The following is a 22,168-nucleotide window of genomic DNA, read 5'->3' on the forward strand; positions in this document are numbered from 1 at the left end:
ACTCTGGAACCAATAATGGAATCTCGCCAGTTCAAGAAAGGAACCAAGATCTTATGGTGATACAACTTGTGTGCCAGTTTGGTAAAAATCAAATCATAAATAAAACTGCTATTGTGCAGACAAGGTCAAAATAGCTCATTTTGGCTCTTCAGGGGCCATAACTCTGGAATCCATAAAGGGATCTGGCCAGTTCAAGAAAGGAACCAAGATCTTATGGTGATACAAGTTGTGTGCAAGTTTGGTTAAATTCAAATCATAAATGAAGCTGCTATCGTGCAGACAAGAAATTGTTGACGCACAAAAATAGCAAATTCTGGCCCTTTAAGGGGCAATAACTCTAGAACCCATGATGGGATCTGGCCAGTTTGTTGAAAGGAATTGAGATATCATGCCAATATAAGTTTTGTACAAGTTTGATCAAAATTGCTTGCAAAATGTGGTCTCTATCTTGTTCACAAGAAATTGTGGACGGACGACGGAGGGACGGAAGACGGATGAAAGGCGATCACAAAAGCTCACCCTGTCACTATGTGACAGGTGAGCTAAAAACCTAAACTTACCTTCACTCAATGGTAAATCATTTTTCTTGAAGCATGACACTGATGCATAAAAATCTGACTGGTTACACGGACCATCTAATAAACAACTGTCTATTGATTTTGATTCTTCACTGCAAGATAATGTCTTGTTTTCAAGTATATCCTCATAGATCTTTCCGTAGGCGGATCCACTGATAGATTTTCCTTCCTCGAAGCCGAGATCCTGACAGACAAGTTTGGCACTGTAATCATTAAAGCCTTTATCACAAACAGCTTCCCAGCTATTCCTTTCTGCATTGTAATATAACACAGGCCCATGGGTAATATGTTTTCCTACACCAGATCCTAGCTTCACTGAAAAATGAAACACCAAATTTCATTAGTAATTCAATGCACTAGTTTAAAATATATACTAATAAATTCCAGGTTCAACAAAATATTTTTTTCTTCAACCTTCCGACTGTAAAGATGTGGTACTGTATAGGAAGGTGATTTCGCCATGGGGAAATGTTTGTGAACCTTGCAAATAAAAAAAAAATGGCGAAAAATATCAGCCAGTTTAAATTTCCATATTTACCGAGATCACCAGCCATGGTCAAATAAAGACAAACAAACTAAGCTTTGGCACTTCAGTTTTCGGTGATTTGTGAATATTTCATCTGGAATTAGCAATTCACAAACTTCTTTACCCATGAATATATCAACTCATACAGTATTTTCAGTCCCAGCTTACTCACCATTGAATTCCATCAACAACAGCTGTCTAATGACAGCTCCCTAGACTATTTTAAACCATTCTACCTAATACTGGCTTACATGCAAAATTTTTCCCAAATTAAAGTTGAGAAAGGGGAATAATTTTCAAAATTTTACTTCAGAATTATGAAACCTGGTGGTCATTTCATGATGCTGAAGACTAATGAAGAGTTTCAAATAAATGAAGTGAATATTTATTTAAAACCTTTTTACATGCAAAACTGTCTTAAAGTTTGTTTTAATTACAAAGCAGAATAATTTTGTCAAAATGAAAGCCAGACTTATGAAATCTGCAATATGAAGTCCTGTTATGATTAAAATTAAAGATTAAAGTCAATGCCAGTTCCACTTCTTTGTTAAACAAATAAAATTGTAATCTTTTTATCCAAAACATTGGGCTAAAGAAACATTTTTGAATGGGATATATAACTGATTACTGGCCTTACAATAAGCCAAGAAAAAACACTGACCTGAATTATAACAATAAGCAGCAGCATCTTTAGAATGGTCGGCACAATGTTTATGTTTGAGGGGGTCAGGCTGCTCCCAGCCCTCATGTGGACAGTCCTGCAGTGACTCCTCTGAACCATTACAGTGAAGATTTGACTCGTACACTTTTTCTGGCGCTTTGCCAAATTTCCCCGTATACAATGGGAATCCTGTCACATAGCCAAAGTATCGACACAAAACTCTAGCATCATTTACATCCCAGTAGCGGTTACAAATTGTTCCCCAAACTTTGTCAACTGAAACTTCAACTCTGCCGTAGTTATGTTCGCCTCCAACCATTCTGTATGCAACACCTGGAAAAGTTATAATACAAATGTCTACAATAGAATGGAACAAGAAATATACTTGAACATTGGTGTAATAGACCTTTCTTAAAGTATGATGTAATATTTTCCAGAGAGCGATATTGTAAACCTGAGAAATATAATGTAGCAAAAGCAATAACTGAGGTTAACATTGTTTTGTAAAGGTTCACATTGTTTGTATCATCCTCATGTGCTTACAACATACCTGGGTGATTGTACACCGTCTTAACAAATGCGTTAATTTTACAATGTGTGCTTGCTATCCAAATGCCTTGAAACAATGTGCACTTGGTTACAAAATGCATCAAAACAATATGTTCAGGCTTACCAATTGTTTGGAAACATTGTGCACTGGCTAACCAAAATGCCTGAAGCAATGTACACTGGCTTAAAATGTCTGGAAACAATGATTACTAGCAAATGCCTGGAACAATGCACACAGGCTTACCAACTGTCTGGTAACACTGTGTACTGTTTGTTTTACCTTATGTCTTGTATTTACAATGTGCACTTGCAATCCAAATGCCTGGCAACAACATGCATGGCTTACCAAACCATCTGGAAACAATGTGTACCGGCTTACCAAACATTTAGAACCTACAGGCTGACTTACCAAATGCCTGGAAACAATGTGTGCTGGCTTACCAAACACAGGGAAACTATAATCTGACTTACCAAATGCCTGGAAACAATGTGTGCTGGCTTACCAAACACAGGGAAACTATAATCTGACTTACCAAATGCCTGGAAACAATGTGTGCTGGCTTACCAAACACAGGGAACACTGTCACTTTGACTTACCTAATCCTGAAACAATGTGGCTGCTTACCAAACACGGGCAACAAATCTGACTTACCAAATCCTGGAAACAATGTGTCTGGCTTACCAAACACAGGAACCTACAGCTGACTTACCAAATGCCTGGAAAAAATGTGTTGCTGGCTTACCAAACACAGGGAAACTATAATCTGACTTACCAAATACCTGGAAACAATGTGTGCTGGCTTACCAAACACAGGGAAACTATAATCTGACTTACCAAATACCTGGAAACAATGTGTGTGCTGGCTTACCAAACACAGGGAAACTGTAATCTGACTTATCAAATGCCTAGGAAACAATGTGTGCTGGCTTACCAAACACAGGTAAACTATAATCTGACTTACCAAATGCCTGGAAACAATGTGTGCTGGCTTACCGAACACAGGTAAACTATAATCTGACTTACCAAATACCTGAAAACAATGTGTGCTGGCTTACCAAATGCCTGGAAAAACGTGAGCAGGCTTACCAATTACATGGAATTATAGATCAACTTACCAAATGCCTGGAAACAATGTGCTCCAGCATAATGTCTTCCCACACAGTCTTGTACATGTCCATATGGAGTCTTTGGACATTCATCAAGAGTTCGCTCCATACCAGTACAATTTACTTTAGATGTCCAGAATGGTGCATTATCTCCCCTTCCAGTACTCCATTTATAATGAAAGTAAGCTTGACCTGAAACAGTGAATGAGCCCTTTAATGTATCATACAACAAAACAACATATACCTAAAACATACAGCTAAAGGAACAATATAGTCCCCTTATTTTGCAAATATGCAGCATACAATATGCACTCCATTTATTTGTAACATGCAGTTCATGTCCATGTAATACTATCCTACACTCTGTGCTTTATTATGTATAATATCACATTCATAATGTTTACATTCATTATACTGACGTCCAATAAATAAAGGTTAAAAGTAAAGAAAAGAGTACTTTTGAGAAAACTGAGAAAAAACTATATTTGTGTTACAGATTTCTCACAAGCTGTTCTAAAATGTTTATTATACTGAAACCTGTTCACTGCCCAGGGTTACTCAATTATGATTTTATGCTCAAATAATGGCCTGAGTTATTTTGTATTGGCACATATCATGTCCCAAATACTATATTTTGTCTTCCTGTGATAACATGAAAAGAAATTATACAGAGATCTTTTTTTCATTCATCCATAAAAGCAAAGGTAGGAAAAAATACTTTGATCTAATCAAGGTCTTTACCGTTTAACCCTTGTACTCAATCTAAAGATGCTCCAGCAGTGTTTTCACTGTACTGTAAATCTCTCCAGAAAGAATATAATACAAACCATTAGCATATCCTAGTTGTTTACATACAACCATGGCATCTCTGTCATCCCAGTCATCTGCACAGATACGGCCACTTATATTCATGAATGTCATGACAACAGGCCCAGCACCATTCTTCCCAGCTACTGAAACCTTGGCCTCTATAAACAATAAATAACATGTTATTCTTCAGTGATTTAAACAAATTTATTTTACAATATCTGTAAAGAAGTCTCAAAAGGAAGGTATTGCATATACCACAATTGAATTCCATTTCTAATGAGCATCCGAACCCATAAGGTCTATGTTACTCATCAAATGCTCTCCTACAGCATCATGAATCCCTAACCCTATCATTCTTATTGAATATCAGGTATTAATTATCAGAACTGCAACTTCATCATTTACCAGAGTTTAAAGAATTAAAATACATGTTGAATATCTAAAAATTTCAAAATTACCAAAATAATTCTTTTCCTGGTACTGGCAGCTCTGCCACAGCGAAAATCAATTTTCAGTTTCACGAGAGCTGTTTGTAATTTTAACACATATGTCCCCCATGATGGCCTGTGTAAGTGGGTGTGTAATTTTTGGTGAAAAGTATGCTATTACCATGACCGCCAAAAATATAGATAATCATGCTAAAAAGTTTTTCGCTTATAGGCCAAAGCCTTCTCCACCTAGAATAAATCCAAAACAAAATTTAGTCTCAAGGTTACTATTATATTGACCTTTAACCTCCTGACCTGAAAGTTATAGGGGAAATCTACAGACCATAAACAATCACATTTTAAAGTTTGATAGTTCCAAACATGCTCCAGCTATTGATCAGAAACTATTTATAGATTCAATCTCACTGTGACCTTGACTCCTGACTAACCAACCTAACAGTTGTCAGCTAACTCTCAAGACCAACAAATACAATTATGTCCACTTAAATGGGTGTCATCTCTAAAATAGTTTCACTGTGCATCGAGTTGTGCATTCAGACTTTTAGTAACAGTAAACACTCTAAGGTCAGGCAGGTTTAATCTTTACTTCTACTTCAATATCATTTCCATACTGCCAATTACCGGTAAGTAATTTCCATACTTAATTCTATTCTTGGCATTAAAATAGTAGACGTTTCTATTCAGATGCTGTAAAATACTGCACACTTCTTGCAATAATTATATTTTTGAATTATGGTTCTAAAGTTTTTTCTGTTCAAATGGAACGAAATACTGAATATGCCAGACAAGACATAGTCCTTGACAGCTTTAATTTTGCAGGAATATTGAAGAAGGGATAGCACAGGATTTTAAAACAAAGTGGACATTACCTGTAGGCAGTTTTCCATTGTAGCAGGCTGCAGCTGCATAATCCATGGAACACATTGAACCATATGGCAGTTCATGAGGACAATCAATTAGTTGAGCTTCATTTCCCTTACATTTGACAGTTTCCATGGTTCCATGTGATTTGATGTAGCCATATGGAGAACAGCACAATGGTACTCCAGTATCAAAACCTAACTGTGTACATGTTACATCTGTAAAATAGAAACAGAATAGGAATACTTCGGTCTCAAAACCTAACTGTGTGCATGTTACATCTGTAAAATAGAAACAGAATAGGAATACTTCGGTCTCAAAACCTAACTGTGTGCATGTTACATCTGTAAAATAGAAACAGAATAGGAATACTTCGGTCTCAAAACCTAACTGTGTGCATGTTACATCTGTAAAATAGGAGCAGTACACAGGTATTGCTGCCTCAAAATCTAAATGAGAACATGTTACATCTGTAAAGGGGTACTCCTGTCTCGAAACCTAGCTGAGTGCAGGATACATCTGTAAAATAGAAACAGCAAAATCTTGTCCAAAAGGCCAAACTGAATGCAAGTTCCATTTGTAAAATAGAAAACAGCACTGGGGTACTCCTGTCTCTATACCAAACTGAATGCAAGTTCCATTTGTAATATAGAAAACAGCACTGCGGTACTCCTGTCTCTATACCTAACTGAATGCAAGTTCCATTTGTAAAATAGAAAACAGCACTGCGGTACTCCTGTCTCTATACCAAACTGAATGCAAGTTCCATTTGTAATATAGAAAACAGCACTGCGGTACTCCTGTCTCTATACCAAACTGAATGCAAGTTCCATTTGTAAAATAGAAAACAGCACTGGGGTACTCCTGTCTCTATACCAAACTGAATGCAACTTCCATTTGTAATATAGAAAACAGCACTGCAGTACTCCTGTCTCTATACCTAACTGAATGCAAGTTCCATTTGTAAAATAGAAAATAGCACTGCGGTACTCCTGTCTCTATACCTAACTGAATGCAAGTTCCATTTGTAAAATAGAAAACAGCACTGGGGTACTCCTGTCTCTATACCTAACTGAATGCAAGTTCCATTTGTAAAATAGAAAACAGCACTGCGGTACTCCTGTCTCTATACCTAACTGAATGCAAGTTCCATTTGTAAAATAGAAAACAGCACTGGGGTACTCCTGTCTCTATACCTAACTGAGAGCGAGTTAATCTGTAAAAGAGAAAACAGCACTGGGGTACTCCTGTCTCTATACCTAACTGAGAGCAAGTTACACCTGTGAAATAGAAAACAGCACTGGGGTACTCCTGTCTCTATACCTAACTGAGAGCAAGTTACACCTGTGAAATAGAAAACAGCACTGGGGTACTCCTGTCTCTATACATAACTGAGAGCAAGTTACACCTGTGAAACAGAAAACACCACTGGGGTACTCCTGTCTCTATACCTAACTGAGAGCAAGTTACACCTTTGAAATAGAAAACAGCACTGGGGTACTCCTGTCTCTATACATAACTGTGAGTAAGTTAATCTGTAAAATAGAAAACAGCACTGAGGTACTCCTGTCTCTATACCTAACTGAGAGCAAGTAACATCTGTAAAATAGAAAACAGCATTGAGGTGTTCCTGTCTCAAAACCTAACTGAGAGCAAGTAACATTTGTAAAATAGAAAACAGCATTGAGGTACTACTGTCTCAAAACCTAACTGAGAGCAAGTAACATCTGTAGAATAGAATACAGCATTGAGGTACTACTGTCTCAAAACCTAACTGAGAGCAAGTAACATCTGTAAAACAGAAAACAGCATTTAGGTACTACTGTCTCAAAAGGCCAAACTGAATGCAAGTAACATCTGTAAAATAGAAAACAGCATTGAGATACCCCTGTCTCAAAACCTAACTGAGAGCAAGTAACATCTGTAAAATAGAAAACATCATTGAGGTACTCCTGTCTCAAAACCTAACTGAGAGCAAGTAACATCTGTAAAATAGAAAACAACATTGGGGTACTCCTGTCTCAAAACCTAACTGAGAGCAAGTAACATCTGTAAAATAGAAAACATCATTGAGGTGCTCTTGTCTCAAAACCTAACTGAGAGCAAGTAACATCTGTAAAATAGAAAACAGCATTGAGGTGCTCCTGTCTCAAAAAACCTAACTGAGAGCAAGTAACATCTGTAAAATAGAAAACAGCATTGAGGTGCTCCTGTCTCAAAACCTAACTGAGAACAAGTAACATCTGTAAAATAGAAAACAGCATTGAGGTACTCCTGTCTCAAAACCTAACTGACAGCAAGTAACATCTGTAAAACAGAAAACAGCATTGAGGTACTCCTGTCTCAAAACCTAACTGACAGCAAGTAACATCTGTAAAATAGAAAACATCATTGAGGTACTCCTGTCTCAAAACCTAACTGACAGCATGTTACAACTGTCAAACAGAAGCTTTAGTGTATAGATACAGGATGGCTAACTTTTGTGTGGAAATCATATGTTTAAATAATAACTTAAGTTCATAATACTGTTTTAATTTTAAATCATTACACATAAAACATGAAAAAAACATTAACAACCTTTTATAAAATTTAAGTTACATGAGAATGGTCAGGTAAAAAGGGGAGCAAAGTTGCAACAGATCTGGCAGTAATTGACAACAAGAGCGCTGCCAAGCAGGGCAATATACACCCGAAGGGTTACACCAGAGGATGGGAGCAAAATTTAAAGAACTTGACTGTTTAAGCCCAAAGGACAGGAACAACAAAAAGAAGAAATTCCAACAAAAAAAAATTCTAAGTCCACAAAAAATTCTTACCAGGTGAAGTTATGTCAAAATACATCTAAAAATTGGATGTACCATCCATTTTGTACCATAGAAAAGTAGTCTTGGTTTTTCCTACGGCCAATAATAAAAAAGTTTCAAAATAAGCTATTTATAGTAACAAAACAGGGAAGTAATACAAAAAAAAAAATTATTGTAAGAGAACAAAAAAGGGATCTGCCAAATAAAAACAAGAGCACTGCAATGCAGAGCAATATTCACAAAGCAAAGTCATATATGACCTTTGACCCCTAAGTGTGACCTTGACCTTGAAGCGAGTCATCTAAAACATGCGCTCTGCACGTCGCCTCAGTGTGGTGAACATTTGTGCCAAGTTTCTTTGAAATCCTTCAAGCAGTTCAAGAGTTACAGAGCCGACACAGCAAAGTCATATATGACCTTTCACTCCTAAGCGTGACCTTGACCTTGAAGCTAATCATCCGAAACAAGCGCTCTGCACGTCGTCTCAGTGTGGTGAACATTTGTGCCAAGTTTCTTTGAAATCATTAAAGGGGTTCAAGAGTTACAGAGCAGACACGAAATTGCTAACGGATGGACGGACGGACAGACGGACACCGGCGTCATAACATAATACGTCCCTTCGGGCGTATAAAAAGTGACTTTAACAGATTTTTAAATCATGACAGATAACAAAAACAGCATGTTTTTGTGAAAAAGGGAATTGAAAATGCGAATATCACAAACTGGAAATATTTTTGAAATTTCCATTAACTTCCATAATTTACTTCTACCAATTTTCTGTGAAAATTTATAAATTCAGCCGTATTATTTGCAAATTTATGCCAGCAAGAATCGTGACATTTTAAGAATGGTGGAAGTGCACAAAATGTTTGTAAACAAAACAAGTGAAAGATCTTACCAACATCTTTCTGGTCCCAGTGATCATTACAAACAAGACCCCAGTGTTTGTTTATATTCACCTCAACAGCTCCATGGGACACAAAGTTACCCTTTGTTAACATCACTAAAATATACAAAAAACATGTACTGGTACCACATAATGCATCTAAAAGAATCATTACATGATAATGAGGCAGAAATTGTTTTTAGAAACAGTATTTCTACATAATTTCGTCTCTAAAACACCTTGGTTAATTTACATCGTAAGGTAACTAGCTTCCTTTAGTGCAGAAAATACCTTAACCTTTACCTTGCTAAATTTCTAAAATGGACTGGTCCAGCATTCAATTTGGGCAGTACCATTTATTATTCGAAGGAGTGTTCACTGAAAATTTACTAACTGAATAGCGTACAGTGCAGACCAAGATCAACCTGCACAGATGTGCAGGCTGATCTTGGTCTGCACTGGTCGCAAAGGCAGAAACACTTGCTGTCAGCAGACTAAAGGTTAACATTTGTGGATAGAGTTGTTACTCTAGCTAAACAGACACGTCATCTCATTATGGGGAACATTTATGCCAAGTAATTTCAAAATCCATTGATGAATGGCAGAGTTATGACCCGGACAAGAAACAGACCATGTTAACCTTTGACTTCTAAGTGTGACCTTGATCTTTGAGCTAGGGGTCTGGCGCACAACACATTGTCTCATTATAGGGAACATTTATGCCAAGTAATTTTAAAGTCCCTTCATCAATGGCAGAGTTATGGACCGGACAAGAAACAGACCATGTTAACCTTTAACCTCTAAGTGTCACCTTGATCTTAGAGCTAGGGGTCTGGATCTTGCGCATGATAAGTCATCTCATTATGGGGAACATTTACGCCAAGTTATTTCAAAATCCCTTTATGGATGGCAGAGTTACAGTTCAGACAAGAATTTACACGGATACACATGACGGACAGTGCGATTTTAATATGCCCACCTTGTAACATTTATACCAAGTAATTTCAAAATCCCTTGATGAATGGCAGAGTTATGAACCAGACACGAAACAGACCCTGTTAACCTTTGACTTCTAAGTGTGACCTTGACCTTGGAGCTAGGGGTCTGGGTCTTGAGCAAGACACATCGTCTCATTATGGTAAACATTTATGCAAAGTTATTTCAAAATCCCTTCATGGATGGCAGAGTTATGGATCGGACACGAAACAGACCCTGTAAACCTTTGACCTCTAAGTGTGACCTTGACCTTGGAGCTAGGGGTCTGGGTCTTGCACATGACAAGTTGTCTTATTATGGTGAACATTTATGCAAAGTTATTTCAAAATCCCTTTATGGATGGCAGAGTTACAGCCTGGACAAGAATTTACATGGATGCACGGAAGCACACACGGAGGGACAGTGCGATTTTAATATGCCATGGGGCATGAAAATCTAGATGTCACCTGGTACTATAAGTCAGCAGAGTGCAAGACAGTATATGAATCTAGAGGACATGTATTTGTCCTAGAGTGTAGAGTATGCTCTCTGTGAGGATTTGACAGAAAACATTGTGTAACTACTGGTACTAAATGCAGAAACACTGGATGGATTAACCAAACTGAACCACTAAATGATCACTAAACATGATTAATACTCCTAAATACCACCTTGTCAGAGGAAGGATTTCATTTTGAGCAAACAAATTGAAGGGGGTTAATAAGAGTGGGTATCCAAAGTAAACTTGACCTTCATAAACTAGAGCTATCACTGAAGGTGATGAATGTACCCCCCTCACGCACTCACACAGTACATTGCAATTTGACGCACACAAGATGGCAAAATTATGTGGACTGCATGTATACAGTATTTGTTTTTGTTGGGTTTAAAGTCGCACCGACACAATTATAGGTCATATGGCAACTTTCAAGCTTTAATGGTGGAGGAAGACCCCAGGTGCCCCTCCGTGCATTATTTCATCACGAGTGGGCACCTGGGTAGAACCACCGACCGTCCATAAGCCAGCTGGACAGCTTCCTCACATGAAGATTTCAACACCCCGACTGAGGCTCAAACCCATATCGGTGAGAGGCAAGTGATTTGAAGCCAGTGACCTTAACCACTCAGCCATGGAGGCCCCCGCGAATATAGTATAGTAACAAAAAACGAAGTCCCATTACTCCGCAAAATTTTTTCTGAAAGAACCTAACATGCACCATGCACAACTAGGGTTACTACTGATCACTTGTGTCAAGTTTCATTTAATTGTGTGCAAGGGTTCAGGAGATTATGCGTGCACAACATTGCATATGCAGACTCTATGTATATAGTATAGTAACAAAAAACAAAGTCCCAAACTCTGCAGAATATTTTTCTGAAAGAACCTAACATGCACCATGCACAAGTAAGTTTGGTACTGATCACTTGTGTGAAGTTTCATTAAATTGTGTGCAGGGGTTCGGGAAATTAGGCATGCACAAGATTGCATATGCAGACTGTATGTATATAGTATATTAACAAAAAACAAAGTCTCATAACTGTGCAGAATTTTTTTCTGAAAGAATCTAACATGCACCATGCACAACTACTGTTGTTACTGATCACTTATGTGAAGTTTCATTAAATTGTGTCAAGGAGATGAGGAGAGTTGGTGCGCACAAGATTGTGTCTATGGACAGATGGACAGACAACCTGAAACCAGTATACCCTCCTTACAACATTGTTCGGGGGGTACAATTACCAGAAGAGATATAAATTAAGAAAAATATCTAGCAGGAGACAAAGTTTCTTACTAACACAGCCCTCCTTGGTCTTCCCCATAAAAATGTGTCACACTAACTATACATCATGGTGAACATATGTAAGAACTTTCATTGGAAACTGCTTAAAACTATGAAAGTAGTTTACTCCACAAACTGGAGGGGGTATGGGCGCCCTTCCACCTTCATCTATCCAAGACAAAAAAGTCGCACAAATCTATACTTCTTGGTGATCACCTGTATGTAGTTTCATCTATATCCCTTAGAAACTGTTGAATTGTTCAAGTCTATGCAAATCTGAGGGGGTATTGGTGCCTTAGTCCACCCCAAGAAAAAAGTATGTAACCACAACCATACTTCAGGGTGAATACCTGTATGAAATTCCACTGGAGTCCCTTTTAAGCTAAGGAGATAGTTCGTTCCACAAACCTTTTGCAGTTTTAGGGGAAATGGGTGCCCAGTGCCCCACTACTTTTGTCCACTAAGGGAATAAATGTTACACACAATTACACTTTTGAGGTGATCACTTGCGTGGCGTCATTCAACCAAAGGTATATCCTGCAAAACTACAATTCACTGACAGGGTATTCACATAAATTTAAATTGATGTCCCTTTAAAACTGCTGAAGTAGTTTGCTCCACAAAGTTTTTGCAAGAGGCTGAACAACAACTAACCATAAGACAACTCCAAAATACCCTCTAACCAGTTTATTTTTGGGGGGAGGGGAGAGTGGAGGTGGGTATAAATACTCTTGGAAAAAGGTAGTAAATAAAATAAATCAAACAAACAAGAAATCTCACCAGACTTAAGGCAGACAACTCCAGCATCATCACAGTTAGCTGAGCCTGGTGTCCAGGTATTACTACACTCTAGAATAGACTTCTCATGCCCATCACATTCTATATAATTCATCCACACATGACCTTTGCTGCGACTGTCAAATGTGCTTACTATGCCATCAATGAACCCCAACTGTCGACATAAAACTCCTGCTTCTTTGTCACCCCAACTGCTATTGCAGACGCGGCCCCATTCTCCATTAAACATAATCTGTACACGTCCCTTGCCATCGACTCTGAACTTAACTCCCTCTGATCAAGACAAAAAACAAATTTCAACATAAATAACTGTTATGTACTAATTCCTGAATGAAAGCAAAGCTATTTTTCAGTTAAAATGAAAACTTGCATACTTTATGGGCTTAAAAAAACATGGTTCAGATTCAGATGCGCAGGAATTGAACCACGAGGACATTTGCCCAAGTGCATTAATATCCAAGCATTTGAACGATGAACCGTGATAAATTAGACAACAAACCACAAGAAGGTCTTGATTGTTTTCATTCTTACATGTTCACTGAAATATTTGGATAAAAATTATGCAAACGTCTTGCAGTAATCTGACATCATAATTGACATCCCGGTCTCCGCGTCAGCCATTGTTTATCGCAGAATATACAGAGTTGGACTTTCTTCTTTGTTTAACTGGCAGTCAATTCGAGCCATGTTAGAATAGGCTATATACATGTACAGTACTGTATATAAAACTGATGTGATGGTCTCTACCAGAAATATCCCCTGTATCTTTTATTTTTCAGGGACATAACAATGTGTCAGTATTCAGTTAGTTCCTTCAGCATGTTTCAAGTCGAATCTCTGTTGGACCATTAAAAAGAGTTTTGTGAAATAGCAAAAAAAAAAATGATTGTAAGAAACTTAATTTAAATGTTTAATGGAATTATATGAAATAACACCTGAACTTTTAAGAAATATATGAGTATGACTGAAAAACAATTGCAGTCATTTAACAAACTTTACCTTCATGGTTGTAACACAGCACTCCTGCAGTTGGTCGTTGATAACGTCCCTTGATTGGATACTGGCACCCGATATCCTGATTGAACCCGCTATAACTACACGAACTAAGATTTCGATTATTTTCCTTACATTTGAATTTACCAAGCGCCATAGGGGAGTCTAGACGACTAGTTCCATTATATGCCATTCCTCCAACATATTTGAGTTGACGGCATGTTGCGTTTGCAGTGGAGTCTGTCCAGTTAATAGGACAAACTGGACCCCAGAAGCCATATTTGTTTACTTCTAGGGAGCCATAATACAGACCCCCTTTAATTCTGAGTTCAAGGTTTTCTGGAATAAACAAAAATATAGGAGGAAAATATAACAAATATAGTAACACTAAACTGATAATAAAAATCTGTTTTTACAAAAATCTGTTATAGACAGAGGTCTGTCATACAGACCCATGGCTGCATAGACAGATCAAAGATCTATTACTTGGCCATTGTGAAAACAAACATTTTAATACATGTTCACTTTTAAAAGTCCTAAATTAAATACAAACCAATCAAATAAACTTGCTTGTTTGAAACAAATACCTACTGTTAGCATACTTACTTCCATTTTAATGGTCCCATTAAAATTACATGTCAACAGAACTGAAAGGCTGTATTGGACCAGGAATGCTACTAAAAAAATCTTACATTGTCCTCCCATTACACGTTTTTCAAATACATTGAAACAATAATGCATAGATTGGAATGACTGTCACAGAGCCTACTTGTTGTAATCATGTTATAAGTATTAATATAGCATATACTTAAATCCTTATAGCATATTCTGTATAGTTTCATAATTCTCCCTGAACATACCTTTTATCTTTATCACAGACTCATTACAATACACAGTCACATAATTGTTTGTTGGGCAATTTCCACGTGTGTATTTACATTTCTCAAGACTGCTTTCACCTCCATTACAACTCAGTCCAATTATTGATATCTGCTCACTCTCATTGGTGCCAAGAACAGAGCCTGTAACCAGAGACAATACTTTTTGTTTAAGAAAATCTGTGTAAAGAATGATTTAATACCAAGCGTACCATGTGCATGATGTGACATTTTAAAATCCTTCTTAACTAAAATAGATCAGGTAAAATGCTTTGAGTACATTAACAATGAAAAGGATTTATTTTTGCCCATCGTAAATTTTTTTTCGGGATAAATTTAAATCAATTAAATCAATTTAACAACTCAGTGCACAATACCAGTTTCAAAGTTATATACTGATAAAATCAGAATGTATTTAATTTCCTGATACTGAATCAGTTTGCAGCATTTCTCTGTTTGATCAGAACACCAGCTTCTGAAGCCGAGTGGTTAAGGTTGCAGATTTCAATCAGACACTGCTGGTTCGATACTCCAGTTTAGATGAAGAATTCTGTCTTGATCGCAGAAAACTGTTGCCTTTACCCAAGAGCCCTCACATGCCTGATATAATGCCCATTACTGTAGACTGGGAAATATTCATATGATGGTTTTGTTTTTGCTAACATTCACAAATAATGCTACTAAATCTTGCAAGTTTAAAATATTTATGAATATAAATCTGTGTCACATCCTAAAACACAAACACACATGCTTCAGGAATTCTTTACACTGCAAATATAAACCATGAAATTCCTAAATTAAACATAAGCAAAGGTTCCCCAATCTACAGTATCTAAATGTTGACTCTACCTGGTTGAAATTTTCCATCAACATATCCCAACTGTCGGCAAGCAACTCGTGCTGTAACTTGGTTAAATCCTTGGTCACAGACAGCTGACCATTTTGTTTTCTCGTCATACATCTCCAGGATACCATAATTCAAGTCATTTGTGTTTGACAGGCGTACTGTAATACCAAAGACAAAACTTTTAACTTTTAGTGCAAAAACAAAATTCAAAAATTCAATTATTTTTTGTCACAGAAAATTACAGAAACTTTGTATTACTAAAACAAAGAACCATAAAATAAATTCAGCTGATATTTTATTTTATAGCATTATTTACATGAAAATTTCTGGACTAAAATCATAATTATGTGAAAGACACGTGATAATATAAATTTTAATGTGCCTAAGATTCTTCTTTTAACATTTAATGCAGAGTTTACAAGTAGCAGATTTTCTATCAATATTAAATACAGAATACAGTGAAATGTATCAGTACGATATAAGGTACGCAGTATGCCATAAAAGGTACTTATATCTTTATATAGATTTCTCAATTTATCGTCTGCATTTCCTGGTTTTTTTTTTAAAACAATGTAAATCCCATATTGCTTAAGATTTAATATCAACACTTAACTAATCTTTAAATGATAATAAATATGCCATTATATTTTGCGGCAGTATTGTTAGTAACTGAAGAGACAAACAATATGTTAAAATGTGAAAAAAATACTGACAATGTTGCTGAAAAAAATATCTAATTAAAGCTACTCATTCAAGTATTTTAGGTAAAAACTGCAAATTTCTCCTGAAACCTGTTATATGTTGCATTTTGTAAAACTGGCCTTAAATAAACTTATTGACAAACAGTCAAACCTGCATTCAGCCACCAGCCAAGGCAGCAAATTGTTAGTTCCGGCTAACATAACTTAACTGACGCTGTATTTATTTTCTGATGGTCACATCCTTTAACTTATGGTGAATATAACTAACCAGTGTCAAACCGCAACATCTCGCACAGTCTCTCATGAAAAACTGATGACGTCATACAAAAGTTCAGAGCAGGTGGTTATTTTTGAAAATCAAGATCAAAATTTTGTATATTTATGAATTTGATTTAATCATAAACATAACCATTTTCGATAAAGTTTATAAAAAACATACCTAAGAAGGTTCCAGGTCTCAGAAATGGTCAATAAATAATGATTCTATATCGCCTATTGGTTTTCAAAATGAAGAGTACCTTGATCAGGTGACAACTGCAATATTGGACAAAATATTGCAGACAAGGGTACCCATTTGAAACTTGTGTGTATAACTTGTGTTCAAATTATGTTGCGTGGATTATTTTATGTCAGATCAAAAGAAAAAATGGATTAGATATATTTTAAAGTAAAAGGCGAGTCCATTGCATTTCATTTGATGAAATTATAGCGTGACAGCCTTTGTCATGATTTCTGGTTAGGTTTCAGTACAGAATTCATTTCAGCTCAGAGATCCATAACAGCATACCGGTATAAACATCTCTGAGCTGAAATTTTAGAGATCCGTAACAGCAAATAAATTCTGAGCTGAAATTTTTTATCTACAACATTGTCTGGCTGCTTGAAACAGGTGGCTATTCAAAACAAGTTTAAACAAGTCAAAACAGAAGTTGATGTGGGAAGTTAGCCGACGGCTGCTTGATGAAAGTGGCTGCATAGGCAGGTTCAACTGTTCACATTTTTAGCTCAAACATTTGAAATTTTTCAAATAGTAGAGCTTTTGTTTGGTAAAGTATCCCTATAAAGTATAAAACAAATGGACCATGATCAAACATGCCTTATTACATCAAGGACAGTGTGAACCTTCAGTGCTTCATATCTGACCTAGACTCGCATATGTACTAATGTCATCAACCTGTTTTTATTTTTAACAAAGCTGTACATATTACTGCTCTTACTCTCTTAACACACGCATATCATGTATCATGTAAAATAGCAACATGTCCCGACCTCCCAGTTATGATCAGAAATTGATTGTTGGGAGTATCCCCGTAGATGTAGATGAACAGGTTCCAACAAAACACATTCTTGTTAAATAGTTTTGAAAACTGGCCTGCGGATTCAGGGGAGAAAATTTTCCAAGTTTTCTACTCTGTCATATTAGGAAAACAAGAGGGCCTTGATGGCCCTATATCGCTCACCTGTTATCACTGCACTTGAGGACAAGAAGGTCCTCAGAAAAAATATCTAAGTCCAAAGGACAGGAACAACAAAGGAAAGAAATTTAACCAAAAAGAAAAAAAAAATTCTTACAAGGCACAGATATGTCAAAATACACCTAAAAATTGGAGGTACCATCCATGTTGTACCCAGAAAAGTGGCCTCGGTTTTTCCCTACGGCCAATAATAAAAAAGTTACTAAAAATAAGCTATTTATAGTAACGTAAAAGGGAAGTAATTGAAAAAATATATTGTAAGTGAACAAAAGAAGGATCTGCCAAATAAATCTGTTGACATAAATGAAATTTCAGATCAGTATCTTCATTAGTTACAGAAATATACCCATTTTAATTTGAAATAAAAGGAGGTAACTTGACATAAAATCAGTCCATAGTTATCTACCCTGATTGGCTCAGTCCAACTAATGACAATAATGAAATTTCAAATAAGTCCTATAAGTACTTACTGATATAAATCCATTTTGATTACAATCAGTGGAGGTAATCAGATATAAAATAACTCTGGAACCTATGATTGGATCTGATTTGTCATGGAATTCAAGATTTATTGTTGTTGAAGATATTTTGGAATTTTTTATAAAATAAAACCACAAATGAAGTATCTATATGGCTGCAAAAGCCAAAATAGCCAATTTTGGACCTTTAAGGGGCCATAACTCTGGAACCCATGATGGAATCTGACCAGTTCAAGAAAGGAACCAAGATCTTGTGGTAATACAAGTTGTGTGCAAGTTTGGTTAAAATCAAATCATAAATGAAGCTGCTATTGTGCAGATAAGGTCAAAATAGCTAATTTTGGCCCTTTCAGGGGCCATAACTCTGGAACCCATTAAGGGATCTGGCCGGTTTAAAAAAGGAACCGAGACTTATGGTGACACAAGTTTTGTGCAAGTTTGATTAAATTCAAATCATAAATGAAGCCGCTATTGTGCAGACAAGGTCAAAATAGCTAATTCTGGCCCTTTCAGGAGCCATAACTTTGGAACCCATTATGGAATTTCGTCAGTTGAAGAAAGAAACCAAGATCTTATGGTGATACAAGTTGTGTGCAAGTTTGGTTAAAACAAAATCATAAATGAAGCTGCTATTGTGCAGACAAGGTCAAAATAGCTAATTCTGGTCCTTTCAGGGGCCATAACTCTGGAACCTATTAAGGGATCTGGCTGGTTCAAGAAAGGGACCAAGATCTTATGGTGACACAAGTTTTGTGTAAGTTTGATTAAATTCAAATCATAAATGAAGCTTATATTGTGCAGACAAGGTCAAAATAGCTAATTTTGGCCCTTTCAGGAGCCATAACTTTGGAACCCATTATGGAATTTCGTCAGTTGAAGAAAGAAACCAAGATCTTATGGTGATACAAGTTGTGTGCAAGTTTGGTTAAAACAAAATCATAAATGAAGCTGCTATTGTGCAGACAAGGTCAAAATAGCTAATTCTGGTCCTTTCAGGGGCCATAACTCTGGAACCTATTAAGGGATCTGGCTGGTTCAAGAAAGGGACCAAGATCTTATGGTGACACAAGTTTTGTGTAAGTTTGATTAAATTCAAATCATAAATGAAGCTTATATTGTGCAGACAAGGTCAAAATAGCTAATTTTGGCCCTTTCAGGGACCATAACTCTGGAACCCATAATGGGATCTAGCCAGTTCAAGAAAGTAACCAAGATCTTATGGTGATACAAGTTGTGTGCAAGTGTGGTTAAAATAAAATCATAAACAAAACCACTATCGTGCAGACACGAAATTGTTGACGCACGCACGGACGACGGACGAAGGGTGATCACAAAAGCTCACCTTGTCACTACGTGACAGGTGAGCTAAAAAGAGGGTCATGATGGTCCTTGATTGCCCACCTGAGTTTCACAGCTTGTATAATTAGTTTTTATTTGAAATAGGTCAGTGTTTTCTAACCAGAAGATTTTGCAAGTTTCCAGAAATATGATTTGAAGGAGTTTGGTAGATTGTCTTCAAAGAACATTGCTGTCAATTTTGAAACCAGACAAGTGGTTTCAGAAGAGATTTTTAAAGTTTTCAGTATAGCCATATAGCAAAAACTAACCATAGTGGCAATGTTTTAGTTTTAATAAATCAGAATTATCTTAAAGATCAAAGTAGACTGTCATCAAAGGAACATTGCTGGCAAATTATTCTAAAACAGAACCTGCAGTTTCCGAGAAGATTTATCAACCAATAGGGAAAACTAGCCCCCTCTCCTGCAACCAATTTCAAAGATGTTGTTTGCAGATTTTTCTATTTTTAGGTCTGGTGGCTCCCAGGTGCAATCATGCTGAACCATTTGGATAATTCTTAAAGTGGACCACCCATTGAACATCCAAACAATGGACCACAGACAGGATTGGTCACAATAGCTCATTTTAAACATGTTGTGCTCTGGTGAGCTAAGAATGGTTACAATACATCTGAGTCACCTTTACAATGACTTGAATAAGTCTATATCTTACATGTGTTTTAATAATTTGAAACCAGTCTTCAAATTTCTCAATGCAAGATACAAATTTTACATAAAAGATATTCAAACTTTTTCACCCCAAATTTGAGAAAGTAGCCTTAAAATTTAACATGCAAAAAGCAAAACTGTAATGAATGCACCTCTGTACACAGGTCAAGGCTTGTAAGCAGAGGTACAATCATAACAATCTAAGCACCCACTCACAACCATCACCTTCCATGCCAACAAATTTACTGAAAAAAATAGGCATCTATTATGAGAATACTTAATCACAATTAAAGATCATTTTTGCACCTAAGTAGATTAAATAATTATATCTTTAGCTTAACATTAAACTTAAGGATTCATTAAACTTTGAATCTTATGTGAAATCAGTAAAAGTAAATGTCCCAATAGGGAATATGCATCATAACTTACAAGAATTTTAGCTACAGCCATAAAGGGAGGTAATCAAGAATGATGGGTTCAAAAATACTTTTTACTAACGTAATTAAATATTCATACATTTAATAAGTTCCTGAGATAACAATTAACAAAAACCAGGAAGTAACAAGAAATTATTATTATATTTTACGTTGACCAAAACAACGTGTCAGCCTCATTGCAAAAAAGACATTATGACCCTTTAAGATATTTGTATAAAGAATCCATTTCGCTGAAAAAGTGGCAGAGATTAAAATTACAAAGTTTACATACTTTAATCATGATAAAAATAAGGTATTATTCAAAATTAAGATTACATCTTGGTGCTCAATAAGTGAGATTACACATACCTTCTAATGCTCAAAAAGTGAGATTACACATTACCTTCTGGTGCTCAAAAAGTGAGACTACACATCACAGTTTGGTATTTAATAAGATTACACATTATATTCTGACACACACAAAGTACCTATGATACAAATCACCTGTTGGTGCTCAAAAAAGAAAGATTAGATATTGCATTCTGGTGCCCAGAAAGTGAGGAAATACAATATATATTGGTTTACAAAAGGTGTACATTACTTCTTGGTGCTCAAAAATAGCATTACACATTGCACATTATATTTTGGTTCTCATATGGTGAGACTGTGCATACAATTTGGTGCTCAAATAGTGAGATTGTTCATTCATTTTTGGTGCTTATATACTGAGATTACATAATATCCTGCTGAACAAGCAAATTCGATGAATTGGTATTCCCCGCCGAAAGGGTTTGTGGTGAGGAATGGCAAAAAAATATATCCGGCAAAAAGTTAAGGATGTTAATAAGAAGCAAATAATTTCATTTGTCAAAATCAATTTAACAGAAAACAAATGTTTAATTAAAGAGTACATAATAAATGTATGATACTTTGATCCTGACTAAAGAATTTATTTTGAATGGGATATGCTTACTGTAATAAGCTTAGCTTTTAAAATAAAATGCAGTTAATTGAAATATGAGCTTGAAGTTTAACTGGAACGAAATATTGTCTTTGAGTGGTTTGGCACCAGGTGTTGTTGTTTAACATGTACATTTGAACTTAAAAAAACAGATGTCCTTATGAGAACACTGGTAAGATATCTTGAACATGACTGAGGGCAAGGCTTGTGCAGTCACAACTTAACATGTTGAAGGTTTGAACATTTAAAAAAAAAAAAAAAGGAATGGAAATATATATATGTATATATAATTATTTTTTAAGGGTGTTGGGGTGTGGGGGAACGGGAGAGGAAACAAAATTTCACATGTTGATTATAAATATTAATGGAAAATTAAAAATGAAAAACAAGAAGGGCCATGATGACCCTGGATCGCTCACCAGAGTAATATGAGCTACATGTTTCTAATGTCAAACTGATGATTTTTAGAAATTTTTTGGAAGATTTTCCGATGTACAATCAAGTAACCCCTGAGGCGGGGCGAATTTTACCCTGGGGGTCATGATTTGAACAAAATTTGTAGAAGTCTACTAGGAAATGTTACATATCAAATATCTAAGATCTAGGCCTTCTGGTTTATTTTTAGCA

At 36.2% G+C, this 22,168-nt stretch overlaps 1 protein-coding gene across 2 annotated transcripts in view; it reads right to left on the reverse strand.

Moving 5' to 3' along the window:
- Window positions 1-22,168, reverse strand: part of LOC123565271 (deleted in malignant brain tumors 1 protein-like) — a 108,726-nt gene that overhangs the window by 23,468 nt on the left and 63,090 nt on the right. For both annotated transcript variants that reach the window (XM_053550153.1, XM_053550154.1), the window contains exons 24-33: window positions 15,506-15,661; window positions 14,639-14,800; window positions 13,785-14,117; window positions 12,768-13,058; window positions 9,244-9,348; window positions 5,550-5,759; window positions 4,249-4,389; window positions 3,431-3,613; window positions 1,766-2,098; window positions 561-893 (exon numbers count right to left, since the gene is read on the reverse strand). In XM_053550153.1, coding sequence (XP_053406128.1) covers window positions 561-893; window positions 1,766-2,098; window positions 3,431-3,613; window positions 4,249-4,389; window positions 5,550-5,759; window positions 9,244-9,348; window positions 12,768-13,058; window positions 13,785-14,117; window positions 14,639-14,800; window positions 15,506-15,661 — 2,247 coding nt within the window. The remainder of the gene's footprint in view (window positions 1-560; window positions 894-1,765; window positions 2,099-3,430; window positions 3,614-4,248; window positions 4,390-5,549; window positions 5,760-9,243; window positions 9,349-12,767; window positions 13,059-13,784; window positions 14,118-14,638; window positions 14,801-15,505; window positions 15,662-22,168) is intronic.

This window comes from Mercenaria mercenaria, chromosome 8, assembly GCF_021730395.1.
Source record: "Mercenaria mercenaria strain notata chromosome 8, MADL_Memer_1, whole genome shotgun sequence".
In the NCBI taxonomy this organism is placed as follows: domain Eukaryota; kingdom Metazoa; phylum Mollusca; class Bivalvia; order Venerida; family Veneridae; genus Mercenaria; species Mercenaria mercenaria.